This window comes from Falco biarmicus, chromosome 5 (genome assembly GCF_023638135.1).
Source record: "Falco biarmicus isolate bFalBia1 chromosome 5, bFalBia1.pri, whole genome shotgun sequence".
Lineage (NCBI taxonomy): Eukaryota > Metazoa > Chordata > Aves > Falconiformes > Falconidae > Falco > Falco biarmicus.
The window spans coordinates 34,192,995-34,210,934 of NC_079292.1; the positions used below are offsets into that span (position 1 = coordinate 34,192,995).

The window sequence follows — 17,940 nt, forward strand, 5'->3', positions numbered from 1 at the left end:
AATGGAGCCAGTTTTTCCAAGAAGTTCAACATTCACTTTAAGTTATGCCTTAAAAGTTTCCTGAGTACATTATCCTGCTACTGAAATTAATGTTACTCACCTTTTCTATCCACATTACTGCACTAGCTGGATATTTTATGATGTGGTTGGTTTTTTATCCACGTTGACTAAGGGATCCTCGATAACTAGCTCTGATGCAGACATCTGTCTAGTAGACAACTAAACTGAGCAAGTCTGACACACACTGTAGGAGCCAGGCTCTTTGCCTGGTAGTGTATTGAACTGCTTAGTCTCAGCTGTTCAAATCTCTCTAGCTCTGCTAAAATAAGACTGGATAGTACATTAATTGAATCATTACTACCAGGACACATGGAAGTCCTAGTCCTGCTGTGCCTTCAGACCAGTGGACACAATTCTTCCATCACCAACTCTGATAGAAATTAGAAGGTGCTAGCACAATGTAGAGAAAGTGAGTATACTTACTTACTAGGAAGACAAACTTGATCTTGCCCAGCTGAAAGTGGGTCAACTCTGTTTATTTGAGTTTGTCCACTCGTCTATACATTTCTGCACTTAACTTGCTGAAGTTTGTAGTCAATTCTCATTACATATTTGCCTTAATCCCTTGGTGTCAGCAAATCTCATTATTTACTTCAGTTTTTCAAATGCAGCACAATTAGCTTGTTGTACCTTTATGCTCTGTCAGGTTTGTATCTGGTTAGCAGAAGCTGCAAGTTTAACATATGTAGGAAGGACTTCTCTCCTTTTATAGCCTAAACAAATCACTTTCAGACAGTTAAAATGTGTATCACCATTTTATACCCTATTACAAAGTACAATTGCTGAACACAAGTGAAATGTTTTTAAAATTGTAATTGCAATTGCACATGTGATTTTAAACCTGTGACCTTCATTTTCCCATTTAGCGTATGTGTAATTTTGAGTACTTAGCCTCCATAGAAATTCCATGCACCTATATCAATTAAATATTTGCCCATTTTAATTTAGTGTAATACTGTGAACATAAAAATAGCAAAATGCAACCCCCACACATGCCTATGAAATGTTGGTATTGGGCAAGGTCACAGAAGAATGAATTATGTAAAGACAGATGCAGAGACAGTTTTTATGGACCGTGATCCTGATATTTTGTCCTTACTTTTTATTCAACTAACTGTTCTTCCCAGGCTGAACTATGAGTTACTGAAAAACACCCTCAGTGATAAGGAGATTTAAACAGAACAAAAAAAAATCCTGACTCAACCATTTATCTGCTGCTGAATTCTGTGAACTAATCTTAGTTCAAGCAAGAGCTCCTCTAAGCAGTTCATGTATTTCAATATTGTACAAGCACTCTGTATACATGGTACAGCTTATGGCTTACACTGTTTTAAAACTAAAGGGAAATATCTGCAGTTGCACAGCACACCAGCTGAAATCCTAACCAAGGCTCCTAGCCCACCAGACCAGACCAGTTGCAGTGAGGCACTAAGGAAGTCTTCATCTTTTACTGCCTCTCAAACCCACCGCATTTAGTGGTAACCACCACCCAGTGTTTTTCTTAAGCAGAAATAACTTGCCTTACAGTTGTTGGTAACTATAGGAGGTAAGTTTTAAAATGCATGTGCCTCATTAGTCTTATGATACTGGTCAGTGAAGACTAAGATAAAAACTTGAGCTCTCTCTGGTTCCTGACAATGTGAAATAATTCTCTGTACATATTTTTTCGGTCTTTGAATTCAGCATTTAGCCCAAAGTGACTTTTCTGTAAGCTTTTCTCAGAGCCATAGTCCCAATTCTTGTTTGCATCTTTGGTTGAGGTTTTCCTCTGCTTGTCCCTTACATCTGTACAAATCTTTTGAAAACAACTAAGAAAGACTCCCTCCCCCTTCCCCTTCCAAGTGCCTCTGCTTTCCAACCTGATGTGCTCTTTTGGAGTAACTCATCTGACATGGGGTTACTGACCTGCTTGGGTTAACCTGCTTTTGATAAAAACCACCCAAAACCTTACAGGCATTTTGAAACCTACAGAACTGCTCTGATTTCCATCTGTACATATGGAAATATATGCTGATTTTGTGCTGACTTCTACATCATCATTACTCATACCTCCATGGAAAACATCTGAAATGTGTCAATCAGCTAAGCAACTGAGTAGGGTGGGAAAAAATGGGTTACATCCACAATTGTAGAGTGGAAACAATATACAGTTTTGGTATTAACTGTTAATAGTAGTTAATGGATCTAAAAGTGCATCTCTGAAAATAGTACCATTTATTAAAATCATATTTGTGGAGATGTTTCATCTTTTTAAGGGACAGATTCACATTTGTGCTTGTGCTTATTGCAACCTTTTGACAGTTTTATTGTTGAAAAGTTCAAGGTACATCTCATAATTGTACTAGGAACATGCATTTATCACTGGCAACAGTTCTCTGCCACATGAAACGAATTACTGTAATAGACATGTCATGTAATAGCATCTTATTATCCTCCCCCTCTTCCTCCTCTTTCTTTTTCTTAACCTTCTGCAATGAGCAGGTCAAAAATTATGGTAAGTGTAACAGACAAAAGTGATTCCTGAGTAAGTTCAAGAAGCAAAAAGATGCTTGCTAAAAGTAATGTTTTGGCAGCACAATGAGTAATTAACATCATGTTCTATATACTGCAATATGAATGTGCTGTGCTAGGGATCAAGTCCTAATTCTGCTCCTCAGGCCCTAGGAGTTTAGCTAGTTCAGGTAGTGAGGCACTTTGGTGGGTCAGGGGCAGTATGGCTAGCACCACGGAAATCAAGGACACTTAGATCTTTCTGCCCCGGTTTCTTCACTGCAGCCTTCTAATTCCTGCTGAGAGGCAGGGTGATAGGAAGGCAAAACCATACAAAATACACCCAGGATCTACCTGCTGTTCCTACAGTTGCTGTGGTCTGAGAAGAACAGCAGCTGGACCATGTCAGAAAGGGGAGAATGGGAAGCGTACCTGAGGATCAGGTCTCACCATGGCCCTGCTGATGCAGTTCTCATTCAGCCTTGCACCATTAGTCCACATTCTAACAGGGTGACATAGAAGAAATTGGTACAGACATACAGGACAGTATGGGCTGAATTCAGTACAGAGGAGTTTCTGTAGTTTGACATCAGCACATGATGCAAACAATCACCACCGGTAGGATGCCTCTTTTTCGCCATTCACCAATTTCTGTTTAACTAGATTTTGGCCACAGTAGATGTGGCTGCTGACTCAAAGACTAAGTTTCTACACAATGAGGCTTTAATTTCCCAAGCACATTCTCGTTCTTTCACACCATTTCAGCTTTGCCTTCACTACACTTTTCTGACAACTATCTTTGTGCTCATTTTCCCCTCCCACCCCTAAGACAGCCTCAGCCATCAAAATACGTTGTTCTCAATACTGTCTCTCTAACATGGGGTTTATGCACCTGGTTCTCAGAAAAGCCAGGATTGTCACCAGCTCACTGAGTTGTTTCTCTCCTCTCCCAAGGCCTTGGTCCTTGCAGTATGCAGGAGTCACCAGTGCCTCTGACAGCAGTGGGACTCTGCGTGGTGGCTTCTATGCTGAAAGTGCAGCTTAAAAGAAGCTAGATATTTTTTGTGAGGAATACGAGGAAGCAGGGAATTAGTCAGCACAAGCTGCCTTTCTGTTATTAAGATAGCAAATACTCCTAAGTCAATTTACAAACCAAAGACTGTAACTTCTCTCCCTCCTACTCCCTCCAGCTCAGCTGTGGAGCTTTCAAAGCAAACGGGTGACTTTAAAGTACAGCTCTTACTGAAGAGCTGAGCTGAGTGCAAATAAACAGCTCTTCATTTGGTCTTGTACGAAAATGTTCAACTTGGAAGCAGCTCAGCCACCGACTGAAGTGCTGCTGATTGCAGCGGCCACGCTGGAGAAGAAACAAACATGTTCTTTCTGATGTTTGGTTATGAGATGTGCTGCCACTGGGATTTCAGAGGGAAGTGCCATTTCTCCCTCCACACATTTTGCCTCCTCTCACAAGGATGCTTTCAAGGTGGCCTTGCACTTTTTCTCAGCTGTTTCAACACTCCTGCAGAGCTATATGTAGCATAAAAGGGAGGGACCAGACTCCTTTTGGGGGCAGTATGTCCTAGCCTTTCATAGTTCATCCTACATACCAGTATGCCCTCTTAATGTGAAAGTTCTCTACTGGCCCCCAAGCCACCTCCTCAGGCCTCCTGAACTCTTGCTGCAGACCTGAACTCAGGAAAAAAAGAGGTATGAGGCATACAACTCCATACTCTGCTGACATACGCCCATAGGATGGTCAAAACTCAAGTCCCAGTACAATACAGTGAAGTGTTTAATGGTAAGATACTATAAACATACTCATTTAGGCCCCAGCTCTGGTCACCTGTGCTCAAAGCACCAATGCTGCCTGTTGTGCTTTGCAAAATCAAGACCTTAAAAATTCCCTTCAGCTTTTCAGCAGACTAAGATGTGCAGTACAGAGGAAAACATCTGTATTGTTAAAGAAAAAGACATTCTGGCATTGAAAGATATATTTTGAAAAATACAGGGTTGGCTTTTACTCCCAGTGATGTCAATGTCAAAGCGCCAATTGACTTCAGTGGGAACATGATTGTATCCAATGGGTAAATAATTGCACATTTTTCACATCTCATTGTTACTGAAAACTGTTCTTCAAAAAAGGAAAATAATAGCCTGAATTCAAGGACTCTATTAAAAAGTCATTTGAACTGCATTCCAGTTGAAATCACTTTTACCAATGAAAAGGTCTTTTTGCTTATTCAAAATTTACATAATTAGAAAAGCACAAAGACAGACCTTGCTCTCCATTCTAGTCTCAGTCCTGTTAGTCTTCGAGTGCTTAAGAGTACTTCCAAGCCCAAATTTTGTATTTTCTGTGGATCTCTGCTTTCTCCTAGTCCCAGTATTTTAATGTTTTGAAAAATTCCTCATATCAAAAAAATACGTTTCCTTGCATGCTTTTCATTGTAAGCCCTCAGTGTATCTATTCAGCATTATTAAACTGTTATCTGAACTGAAATGGGAACATAATCAAAAGGCTGGGTATTATTTATCTTAGCCATGTCTCCACGTCAGAAAATTAAGACAGTGATGAATTACACATTACTATACAAAATTTTATTATCAGAGACAAAATTCAAATTTGTTCTGCTTAAAATACAGAAGATAAAGTTTCTCATTTAAAAAAAAATAATCTGTTTAGTCAGTCCTTAGAGTTGAATAAAAATTTTATGTTGAACACATAGCGGTCCCATATTTATGGAGTCATTTTTAAAGGCATATCATAGAAAAACACTGTTTTGGTAAACTGTAACAGAAATTCATGTATTTTATTTGGCCAACGGTTTAAATTGCTCATTAGTTCTATATTCAATAATTAACATTGTAAGAATAATTCTGCTTTTATTCTGAAATCCTAAGATGATTCAAATAATAAATGAAAAACCTTATTAAATTTGGCATTTTTAGATATACTGAGAATCAGTTAGTATCTCCCCTCTATATGCAAAATATATGCTTTCCTATAAAAAAAGAAAAGAGAGAAGAGCAGCTGGCTCTATAGAAAGTTGTGATTTTAAATTCAGCAACACATCACCATATCCTGCACCTGAAACCTGTGCAGAAACAGGTTTCAACCTAAATCACTTTCCAGGAAGACTGTTTCAGCCATATGCATGATTTGATACATTAATTAGAAGCATGTGATTAATTCCGCAGAAATCAGTGGGACTGCCTACATGCCTATATACGTGGTTCAGTCATGGTCAACACAGCCTCACATCATGCCTATGTCCAACTTCTTTGCTGAGTTGGAACCTTTGAGTAAGACCTATAAATACAAACAACCAATGGAAGCTTTTTCAAAGCAAATCGTCCACAACTAGAAGCTATACATGCATGTGTATATGGTACATAGAGAAAAAACTGTGACATTATGCAACTATCTGTATTTCCTTTAAAGGAAAATGGCATTCTGATATTGCAAACACTCGTTTGTATGAAACCATTGGTGAAATGTATCTAAACTGAGCTCCACCTCTTACTTTACAAAGAACTGAATTCCAAAGAGTACAGATTTGAGAAGTGATGGAAAAATATGTTCTTCTAATTACAGTATTCAAAATTAATCTAAGGCTGAGACAGAATTAATAGAGGGACTCATCCATTATAACCAGCATTAATAGCTGCAGGACTTCTTCCTTCTTCTTAAGGTGTCAAAAGTTCTTACATGTGGAGTCTCTTGGGAAAATAATGTAATTTATTATCAACCCTTTATTTTCAATAGTATGATTCATTTATGTCATTGATGTGTGTGTAGTGGAATAGATTGCTAGTTTTCAGGGAACTGGTTTATGTTTATCTTCTGCAAAAATAGAGCAAACAAACACCTTCCTGTAAAACATCAGACAGGGAGCTACAATCTCTTTTTATAAGGCTATACGTCTCACCCACCCCAAAGCCTATTGTCCCTCAAACATAAAAACAACATAACAAATTTACATTTACACATATAATAAGGCTGACTTTGTACAAGGTAGTTATACAGTAATTACAATGATGTTTCCATTAGAAACTGTCAGATTTTTTTTTTCACAGAGTGTCTAAGTCCACAGAAGTCCACCTCTGCTGAAATCTACCATTTGCAGGAAAAAAAACAGAGTGGCCACACTCTTCACAGTATAGTATTCTACAGTTCTCCAAACATATTATAAAGCTTTATCACATTGGAACTGATCACAAAGTATTATTCTAATGAAAAGCAAAAGGAAAACAAAAAAAATTTGTCATCCAATATGTGCTACTGAAATGCATATGCAAACAAATATGCAAAACCTCCTGTACACCTGCTCAGCCGTCACCTCAGGGGGCTGTTTCGAGAGCAATGGGTTAGATCCTCAGCTGCAATTCACATCAGTCACTTCAACGGATCTACCTCACTGTGCACCACAGAGGATGTGCGGCCACATGTGTCATCAGTTTGGCTACAGGTTATTATGAAGTTACAGAAATGAACATATTAAGTGGACTGAAACATATCGCAGAGAGTTGAGACTGCATCTTGGCTCTTGGCCTCGCTCGTTGCACCTAGGCTATCCTGATCAGGCAAATCCAAGTGATGCTGTCCAGGAAACGCTGGGGCACTCTGCCTAAAGCCTCCTAACTCGTCACTGCTTGCTGCAGCACAGTCCCCTCTGCTCTCACAACGCTGCTCACCTCTACGTTCTACCAACATCACTTTGACATCCTTACAAAATGGTGCACATAAAACATGCAAAGCATTCAGAAATACTATTTGGCATCATTGCACTAACTTCAGTGGTTACAAATCAGCCAAATGTGTTTTTTTTCTGAGAAAGGACGTTGGGTCTGACCCACAGAACTTGCTTATGTCAGTGATTCTCCTTAAACACATCCCAATGAAACTGGCTCCACACGTCTTTGATAAGAGCCGACTGACCTAACTGTTTTACCATGTAGGGGTATTCTGAGATCAAGCTAACCTCCACTGGCAGCATGGACACAAGATGGAGCTAAGTTTAACCGGCTTCTTCAAAACATTCTTAATTTTTAAATTCTGCTCCGATTAGGGCACATGGCCTTACTTTGGTGAAAAATCCTTACACACAGCAGTCCCTTTCTCCCCTTCCCTCTCTCTGAAAATTAAATCACTCATGTCAGCATTGACTACTTGCTCAAGTCAGAGTGGCTTCACTGGGTTTCAGTATTTGGTTTAAGATAGGCGGAAGCTTCCGCAGTCTTATGAGAAACAATGTGGCCAATCTTTTATGGTTTTGTATGTAAAAAGGGAACTGCTCAGTCATTAGTGCCATACAGGTTTGGACAGGCATCTGAAGGTTTTTTTTTAGTATTAGTACAGTAGCTGCTATTACTTGTATTACCACCACAAATAATTTGTAGTAATTTTTCATAATGGAAAAGGCTGCCTGTGTCCTTATGCATACCTGATAAATTCAAAATATTTGACTGTTTGAAATTACTTCTGAAGAATGGACATTATATTCTAGACCTTTACAAGCACTTTGGTCAACACTTTCCAGCTGGGGCGACCAGAGCTCAGTTTTTTCTGGGAAATGCAGGCTCACCAGCTGGACCTTTGTTTCCTGCTAGCACGAGGCAATGACACCAATCTCTGAAGATCACCCATAACTCATGATTAGAAAAGGCATCTTCTCTTCCCCCCTGCCCCATCCAGCTGAGAGAAACCTGGATGGCGCCTCTCTGCACTTCAGTGGTTCCCAGCTGCCCTCCTGACTCAGGCTGGCAGCAGTGGCAAGTGATACAGTCAGCAGTTTTTAGACTGCTCCATCCAAAGCTGGCCAAACAACCTCTATTCAGGCTGCTCAGAAGCAGCATGGTCCTTTTACTCCTTCATGCTCGTACTGACACGGGGGCTATAAACCCTGCTTAGGACAGGCAGCCTGATATGGTGAGTACTCATAACAGGAGTGGTGGTAAATTGATAATACACATGAACAATTTTCAAAGCCACATCCCTTTTCCTCAAAGAGGAAGCTGCACATTTGATGCAAAATCTATTTTCATTTACTTCAGTATAGGCTATGATCATGTGGAAAACCAAAATCTTATTATGCAGATATCTAAACAAAGGCACCCTCATCTGCAAATATTGGCTTCACTTCATTCTATCTAAATAATCAGACCTACTGACATTTTATGGGAAAATTATCACTACAGAGGATTTTCCACATGAATATATATATGTATAAAATTTTCCTTTTTTATTCCTCCCTACTAAGGATTTAATTGTGTCATTCAGGATCTTTGCTGTGAAAGCACCCTTCTGCATCAGTGGAGATACTTCCTTTGACACTCTAAAGCTCAGTGAAATATCCACAACAGCCCAAAAGTTATGCAAAATTCACCTTCAGTTCCCAACATAGTATTGCAATTCTTGCTATGTTCACTGAAAAGATCATCAAAGGTCACAAATTTGGATGTACTTAAGGAGACATGAAGTCAAAATCAATGCCCAAGTACTCCCAGTAATAGAAGTGGTGACATTTTGTTTTAGAACAATGTTTTCGCATTGTTCTGTCCTAGTCACAATTAGTAGCTACTATCATTTTAACAGCTATTAGCAGTGGATACATGAATAATTCTACCAGCTACAAAGTAATAGGTTGACGTTTTTGTAGTGGAAAATGCCATAAAAATACAATAGATACTTTGCAGTAGGTGCATTGTTATGCTGGAATAAAATCATGTCTATTCATATGCTTTCCTGTATGATTTAGCCAGCCATATCAATTAATAATGGCAAAGGATCCCGAGTCATACAAAGGCTGATTAGACATAGAGGCCTTATCAAATCTCTATAAAATGATGCCCAGGGCCTTGGTGAGGTCCATGTCCAGCCTAGACCCGCATTTTGCAGCATCTCCTCTCCTTAGAAAGCACAAAATTAAATCCATTTGAAAATGCTGAAAAGTTTTGGCTTCTTAATCACAATCTAAATTATAAAAATGGGGGCCATATTTAGATAAGGACAAAAGAAGAAAAGGACTGGTAACGGAGAAAGAAAATCAGTAAGATAAATAGATTTTTCTAAGCAGACTGTAATAGAGTTTTCCATGAGGTATCAACTATTCTTTATCACAGAGCTGTGTGCAACTTCCTATTAAAAACAACTTTCTAAAGTCATATAATTAAATGCAGGGGTGTTGAATATTGTAGAAAACACCTATAGTTTTGTTGGATTTAATCCATTTAAATTTAATCCTGATTCAGTGTGAAACAGTAAAATACAAAATATAAAAAATAAAAGAATAGGGAATTATAACGGAAAGGCCAGTTCAACCTTAGCTGTAGCAGTAATATCACATTACTAGAATACAACAATTATAAGCAATACATCAGTAGGTATGTTTAATACATTTAGGGCTTGATAGTTGTGGTAGACCAGTTGCTCAAGGCCACTAAAATATTAATTTACATCCAACACCAACTAAATGTGCAATAACTTCAATTCAAATGAGCAATAGTGGAAAATTCTGTGCACTCTGCATAATACACAGGCTGAAATAAACTTATGACTTTGGAACATATTGTTAGCCTGCCCTTTACCAGTGCAAAGACCAGAAACTTCTATGCACATCCTGGAAGTACGTAGTTTAATCTGTGGTGCTGAAAAAGAAAAGTCATCAAAGACAGTCTTGAATAAAATCGCAAAGGGACAGACCATTACACACTTCTTTTCTCTGAAATCCTCAAAACAATTCACGTTTGAGGAATTGGTTTTCTGCACACTCTTTGGATATCATGATTTTGGCCTTCACTACAGGGTAGAGGTTATATTAAATAATATTTGGCTTTATTTTTATTATAAAAAATCTGTATATGATTTTGTTCAGTAGAAATTAAAAATGTGATGCTACATACTGGCATTGAGGTTGAGTTTGGTCAACCACATAAAATAATACTTTGCAATTTTAAATGCCTCTCATCAGAGGATATTCAAGTGCTTTGCTAACATTAGTCAAGCCTCACAACACCCCTGTGAGGTAGGTAAAATACATAGGAGGAGAAGGAGGATTTCACTCAACTCGGACATGATCATGTCTCTGGGCATTAGGTTCACTAGCATTGCAACACAGCACAAAGGTTTAGGGCTTATTTATAAGGCAAAGAGTTAACAGTACAAGAGCACAGGACTCCCTCTTCTTTTGGCTACATGTGGTCAAGCTAACGTGGTGCCACACAGCACCGAACAGCAGAGCAAATGCCCAACACAAAGATTTCATGCACCCAATCCACAAACAGCACCCTCTGCACAGTAAAAGACACAAAATGACAGGCTCAGGATGGGTACAACAGCTTAGTTATGGGATGCATCTACCAGTCTTGAGGAGCAGAGTACTATGGGAATGAGAGCCTCGCAAAGAATACTGTCTCCACAGAACTCTGATAATATCTGAACATGCTTGGGTTTGGTTCTTTTTGCACTAGCGCATCAATTCACAACTTACTGGGGATAAGCAACCGCAATCATAAAGTGTGTTGGTAACTTCCATGCCTTGTGAAGGAAACAACCAGATAAAATGGCTGCTCTCTGCTTTGGCTGGCCACGTTCCCTATGTTGAGGACCATGGTGTGGTCAGACAATTGTGACAGGCTGGGATGAGATTAAAAAACCCCACTGTTGTACATCTACATTCCTCCTCTGAAGCTCCTGCAATCTACCTCCTGAAAACTCTCCATAGTTTTGTGGGGTTTTTTTCTCCCTGGTATAGACATAGGAGAGTATTTAGCGCCCATCAGTTTTATCCAGATAGTCATTATACAAGTAGCAGTTCCACCATGTCACTGACCTTGATCTTTCAGATTAGGGATTGAGAAGAAAGAAATACACATATGATTAAGAAAAGTATCACTCATCTACAACAGTCCATGTGAAATTCAAGGAAATAGAAAGAAAATGGTGCTTTTGGTATTAGCCAGCAAAAATTAACACACACACACACCCTTTTCTCCATATTTCACTTTTCTAAGTAGGCATAAATGGTACATCTCATATTTCCAAAAGTATTGCCCACATAGAGAATCTGACCTGTCCATCATATTAAATCCCTACAGAGGCTGGTCTACCACATGCAAGACAGCCCTCTTGGGTAATTTTATGTCTGCATGCAAGATATTATCCTTTTGTGCTGATTTCCATTTGAATCTTATGTTTATTTATAATACTCGTGCACTATCAGCTGAACAGGTTGGGTGACCCGTTGTCAGTATCACTCCTTGTAAAATAGCTGAGAAGAGGTGGTTCATGGATTCTGTGAAATCAATGCGAAGTTCCTCTCCAACACTGCATACATTCACAGCTAGAACTACTGTTCCACTGATCGGCAGTGAATAATGTACATGATTAAAATGCATGGATGATGTCCTTCTCATTTTCTCTCTCGCCCCCACTCCTCACCCCCTTCTCTCTCCTGTCTCTATATATCCTGCTAATTTAAATATGGGAATATGGAGACTGCTGGTACAACAACTGGCAACTAAAAAAAATGAGCTGGCATCTTTGTAATGATTAAGAGACAATATGAGTGGTAGACCAATTGGCAGCTAGCAGGAAAGTTGACTTTACATCTCATACTGCCCCAAGCTGGAAGCCTTCTGCATTTCCTTTTCCTTGCTTTCCTCTTGTTCATTGCAACACTGATTGTCGTAGATAGTCTTTGTGCTTTGTATAATGCCCATCTTTGATGTAACTGGAACTCACATACAAAATGTGGCTGCTACACATAAGCATGCTAGAATACAGGCAGGGATGGTACAAGCATGCAGAAAATAGTCTTTGAAGGGGTTTCTGTTTGTTTCTCTTCAACATTTACATGCACCACTTAATATGTTTGGTTGTACACACTGATGACTGGATTTCACAAGCATTCATGATCTTCTCCTGAAAAGCTTCTTGACAATTTCACAAGAGCCCAGTGTAAAAAAAATCCCACAGTTAAAAAAAAAAAAAAGAAAAAAATCTTATCCCTGCAATCTGATCTTGTCTTCATGATTTTAATGTTGAACACTTCTAACGTGACTCCTCTTCCTTTTGCAGAGTTTTCTGTTAAATGGTTGGCTGTAAAGACAGATTAGTGTGTCAAGGATTTTCTTAGCCACTGGAATAGTTCTTCCTTATAAAGCCTTTGCCACCGCACGTTGGCTTCCACTGTTTCCACGGCACGAGAGAAAGAAGCAGCAGCTCCCCCTTCATAACTCTTCATAAAGTTCTTTAGCTGGAAATACAAGTTAACAAGTTAAATTTTCAGGAACCAAAGAAAGTAAATATTTCCAGTGCATACAAAAAAGTCAGGCATTTAGGACAAACCTCCATGATCACTGTTGAAGTAAATGCTGTATCGTACAGAAAGATTTAATAGGAAATGTAATAAGACAGCAGACTGTCAATTAGATGTGATGCAATTGCTTCACATTACACCAGAAGATACTGACTTGTCAGTGCCGGATCACATCAATATCATTACCTCCTTCTCTCCTGCAGCAACACATAAGACAGCTGGGCTGATCTAAACTTTTATTTCTATCTAAGAAACCAAACTGGGAGCACTGGAAATGCTTCTAATTCAGGTTTATATGCAAATATCAGCAGAAGGCAGTCCTGATGTCCTTTGGTTTTATCAAGCTTCACAACGAGTTTATTTCACTTTGATTTGCAGAACCCTTTTGATGATACCATGCAGGTTGGTTGTTTAGAAAAAGAAGGGAAGATTACAGCCTGAAGACAATGGCAAAAGAGCAACTGGGAACTCATTTGATGATCTTTGAATGCCTGAAACAGATTCCTTCCCTTATGAGAAAACTTTGATCTTTTTTCAGCAGACTGAAAAGGCCCTTGCTCTGTTCCTGTGTATACTCAAATTACAGCACTATCACCTGGGTTATTGTAGCTGATGGCACCAATGTGCTTTGAATTACTGGGGTTTTTAAACGAGAACTGCAAGGCTGATCTGCACTGTAGGTTGCTGGTTATGTTGACTTGTATAAAATCAGGCAGTTTTAGCAACACTTATTAATAACTAGTTAATTTTTGCGTCCTGGTGACACCAAATTAATCTTGTTTATTTAAATCTAACTTCCAACAACACCTCTTTGTGCATGGGCTCAAACTTAAAAGGCTGATCATGCAACTGCCTCATTCCCATCACAGTCAAAAGTATGAGAGGGAGCTGGAAACTAACTACCAAAATCAGACTTTACCTGATCTCTGTATATTACATTAAACATTATAGCAAAATGTTTACAAGGCCAGCTTCTTTTAGGGGAAGTATAAACAGGCAGCCTGTCAATGCTATCATGGAGGTGAAAGCTAAGAGTACAGGAGGCTTCCTTGGGCAGGGCAGATACTCAAACCTGGCCAGCCCAGTCCTTTCTACCTGGACAGTTTTGAGGAAACCAGCTTTGAGGAAAACAGCTGCAGCTCTGCCCTAACTTCCTGAGGCCAAATGGTTGGACACAAAATATCATAACATAATCAGAGGTCAATTAATGATGATTGTGCTGCATAAGAATCCTTTGATCCATTTGGGGTAATGTCGAGCAGCTGCTAAGCAGAGCATAACTCAACCACAGAACTACCTCAGTTAGGGCAGATGTTAAGGTAAAATGAGAAACCTTTGCAATCTAAGTAAGAAGTACTTAGCATTTAGAACCAATTATTGTCATTTCATTCGGCTTTTCTCATCACAGAAATACTGTAGGCAAAAAAACCACAAAGGGACAGGCAGCTTCTAATTTCAACCCTGGGGTTTTCTAGGGCCGCCCTCTGCAGTATAAACTAATGTGGCTAGAAAGATCTCATCTTTAGTTTCTCAATGAGCATTCCAGAGAAAAAAACCAAACCTACATATCCAGCCAAGCACAGAGAAGTGCCTGTACTACCCACATCCTGATGCCACCTCACTCACCCTGACGTACTCACCTGAGTGCCTGTGCAACCTGCTTTTCCTTCTCACGCTGCCCAGCTGCAGCATGGGCCTGCGACCCCAGCTGAGCAACCAGAGCTCCTCAGCAATCAACATCTCATTGCTCCTGCACTGCTCCCTGCTTACAACGAATACAGCCTCACGTGCCAAAAGTAATTTAAAAATTACCTCTCTTAGCTCTTCTTCAGTATTGAGAAATTCTGTGACCCCACTAATAAGCTTTGAATTCATAAATAATGCTTCTCCGTACCTGCAAGGGCAAAAAGAAGATGCACAGAGTTAGTGCAAGTCCCAGACAAGCTGAAAGTTAAAAAGTAGACTTCTATAAGCAAGGGAGAAGACATGGGACCAACTCTGGGGATCCAAGGGAATAGCACTGGAACTGGACACTGCTGTTGCAGTGTTCCATGTTAAACACCTGGACTGAGACATTTTTCTAGTCCGAGTTATTTGTAGTTAACTTTCAGTAAAATGCTCCTAAGCAGAATGGGTTTAACCACAGCCTCAGATGAGAGCTCCAGAGGGGAGGCCCAAATCACCACACCTCAAGCTTAATAAAACAGCTTTCTATGTAATGACAGCAAGCAGCTCAAAATACAGGTGCCAAAGAAGGAATGGAGCAGCAACTATGGAGAAGTATTCTGAGGAACCCTTCTAGCTGTACCATTAAAAACAGACTTTTTGAAGTGCTGCAGCCTTCTCTGCATTTTGTATTCATCCACCTCATCTACATTACAAATAGCCTCTTGATAAGTGAACCGAATCAAATTTTCTTGTTCCAGTACCTGATAATTAAAATAAATAATACTGATAGGGAATAATACTGCTAAAATAATCCCCCGGGCCATGATGTAGCATCTTCAAAGAACCAAACTGGAATTAAAATTTGAAAGCTTGGGCAAGGAATATTTAAAAGGTAGGATATTCAGCAGCAATCAGCAATGACCTTCTGCAGGTATTGCTTTGAAACTGGCCATTCAAATCCGGCTATTTCAGTTGCTTTTCCACAAGTTTTTTCCAATCACACAAATGAAGTATCTACAGCACTTATAAGATTAACCAGACTACTCCTGAAGGTTTGCATTTCATGTGGTAATAGTTTGTGGCAGATTTTGTTTTTCAAATTCTTTAACAGGAAGAATATAATTCCATTGGAAACCGAAAGCATGCCATTCGTTCAAGGTAGATGCCATCCAGCACAGCAAAATGCACTTGACAAATATTTATCCTTATCTTTATCTGCACATACATCCAAAGCAATATCTAGCTAATCTGAACATGACTGTTTTTAAGATAAGGAATCCAGCTCTCCTTTCAGACATGTGTAAGTAATACCAACAGACTTTACTGTAATTAAGGTTATCTGGGGGAACAATTCAGTTTATACCCACTATTAAAAACTGATTTAGAGGAGGAATTCAAAATTCAAAGTGAAATGAACTAGCACAGTCGCAGCTTTCTGTTCTGCTTCTATTAATCCTAAATTAATTACCCTTAGATGTTTAGGTACCATAAGCCACAGTCCTTTCAAAAGGGAGAAAGAAAGAGAAAAGGAAAGGGATAGCCCCAGGGAGAGGATAGAAAGAGGCAGAGGGAAGAGAACTGGGTTTTCTTTAAGAAGATTCTGTTTTAGGGAAGGTCTACGCTGTGTTGCTTGCTACCTTGAACTTGTGTGAGGGGAAACACAGTTATAGGTATCAAAAATCCTACTCCCTGACCACTAATAACTGAATTATTCATGGATATTTCAGAAGTACATCTCTTTTTCCAAAACTTCAGTCACACTGACATATACAGACATCCAGAGGCAAACGCCTCCTATGGGAAGTATGGATTTCATGGTCCTTTAAGCACATTTAGGCTTTCTAACAAAGCCCTTTATTATTACAGTCTCAGCTTAGCCTCATAATTGACTGCTTGGAAAACTGGAAGCTCCTCTTGATGGGGTCTTTTGACAAGGTTACCAATCCACTTTACAGAAGCGACCTCATAAAAACAGCTGCAGAGATTTTATTTTTCTTGCAGTCTGTACTGTAGTCACAGTGCAAACAAAAGTAGCAGAATTTCTTCCACTGAAAATGATACTTTCACAAATACCTGTGCTGATTACTGCCCATTGCATACACTTGGTAAAAACCCAGCCACTAACAGCAATTTCTAAACAGGCTCTGCTGGCAGAAATTACAGAAATGCCACCTCCCAAAACAGTATTTTGCAGGTGTGAAATATATGAATAAACAGAAAAAGTGTTTGGTCTTGCAAGTATCAGTTTTCCCAGCCTTCACAGGAAAGACAACAGCACAGCAGAACCAGGACCTTACATGTCTAAGCTCCCTGGAAACATCCTGGAGTTACAGGCTCTCCATCTGCTCCTTTACTTCTGGGGGTGAGAACCTCCAATGCCTCATATTTGTACGGGCTTTGGACTTGTGTGAACTTGACTTGAGAGGCAGCATAGTCCATTTACTTTGGACAGATATAAATGGCTTCCCAAATACTGTCAAATTCCCAAATGCTGACAAATGATTCAGCACTTGAGAACGAAGGAATTCTGTTGGATTAAATTTTCACACACAGACACGCATGTGCATACATGAGCAAAATTATTTAGGAGCCAAGGCAGTGCATGCTCAAGTAACAGGAAATCAAGCACAGTATTGTCAATTCTCTTCTTCAGAATTTTAGCTTAGTCACATGGATTTCTTATGAAAGACTTGTTAAACACCTCAATTTCTAGTCACCTTTGTAAATGGGATATGAATGATTTTGAAGACTTTATACATTATCAATATCTTCCAGACAATGTGAATACAAGCATATTGTAAAAATATAAAGGGATAACAATATTTTGTTGTCATTCTAAGTCTTCGACATGCTGTGTTTCAAAGTTAGAGGAAACAGCATTATAGTATAATTTAACCACCCTCAGCTACTTCATATTACTATCTCAAATGTCAACACTTTTTATAATAAATTCAATGGAAAATACCATTGTGATAGCACCTTATTAAATCAATGTTTTGTACAGTGGTTTATTTTAAATAAAATTAAATAATAATTTAAATGTACTTATTTCTTTACATTTATTTAATTAATATATTTAAGTAGAAAATTGTAGAAAAAACATGCCTTGGGACAGAGTATACCTGAACTATAATTTTGCAATAAAGCTTGTATTTTAAAAATGTACTAGTGGGGCAAGCTTAAATCAGAAGCCTAATTTTGCATCCTATCATGTCACTGTTTCACTGAACACTAAGGGCCAAGGTGTTAGACTAATTCCACCCTCTCAAAGTCTGTCTTAAAGAGTTTTAACCTATAATTACAAATTAATAAAAACAAATTTATTTCCTATATATATCACATATGTACAGTTTGTATGAACTACTTCATTCCACTGTGTTGAACCTTTTGGCGATTGACAGAA

The 17,940-nt window shown here is 38.9% G+C and overlaps 1 protein-coding gene across 1 annotated transcript in view; it reads right to left on the minus strand.

The window, feature by feature from the left end:
• Positions 1 to 5,214: 5,214 nt before the first annotated feature.
• The window catches only part of TRHDE (thyrotropin releasing hormone degrading enzyme), a 214,307-nt gene continuing 201,581 nt past the window's right edge, over positions 5,215 to 17,940 (minus strand). Inside the window, exons 18-19 of the mRNA XM_056338965.1 lie at positions 14,682 to 14,763; positions 5,215 to 12,806 (exon numbers count right to left, since the gene is read on the minus strand). Coding sequence (XP_056194940.1) covers positions 12,663 to 12,806; positions 14,682 to 14,763 — 226 coding nt within the window. The 3' untranslated portion in view covers positions 5,215 to 12,662. The remainder of the gene's footprint in view (positions 12,807 to 14,681; positions 14,764 to 17,940) is intronic.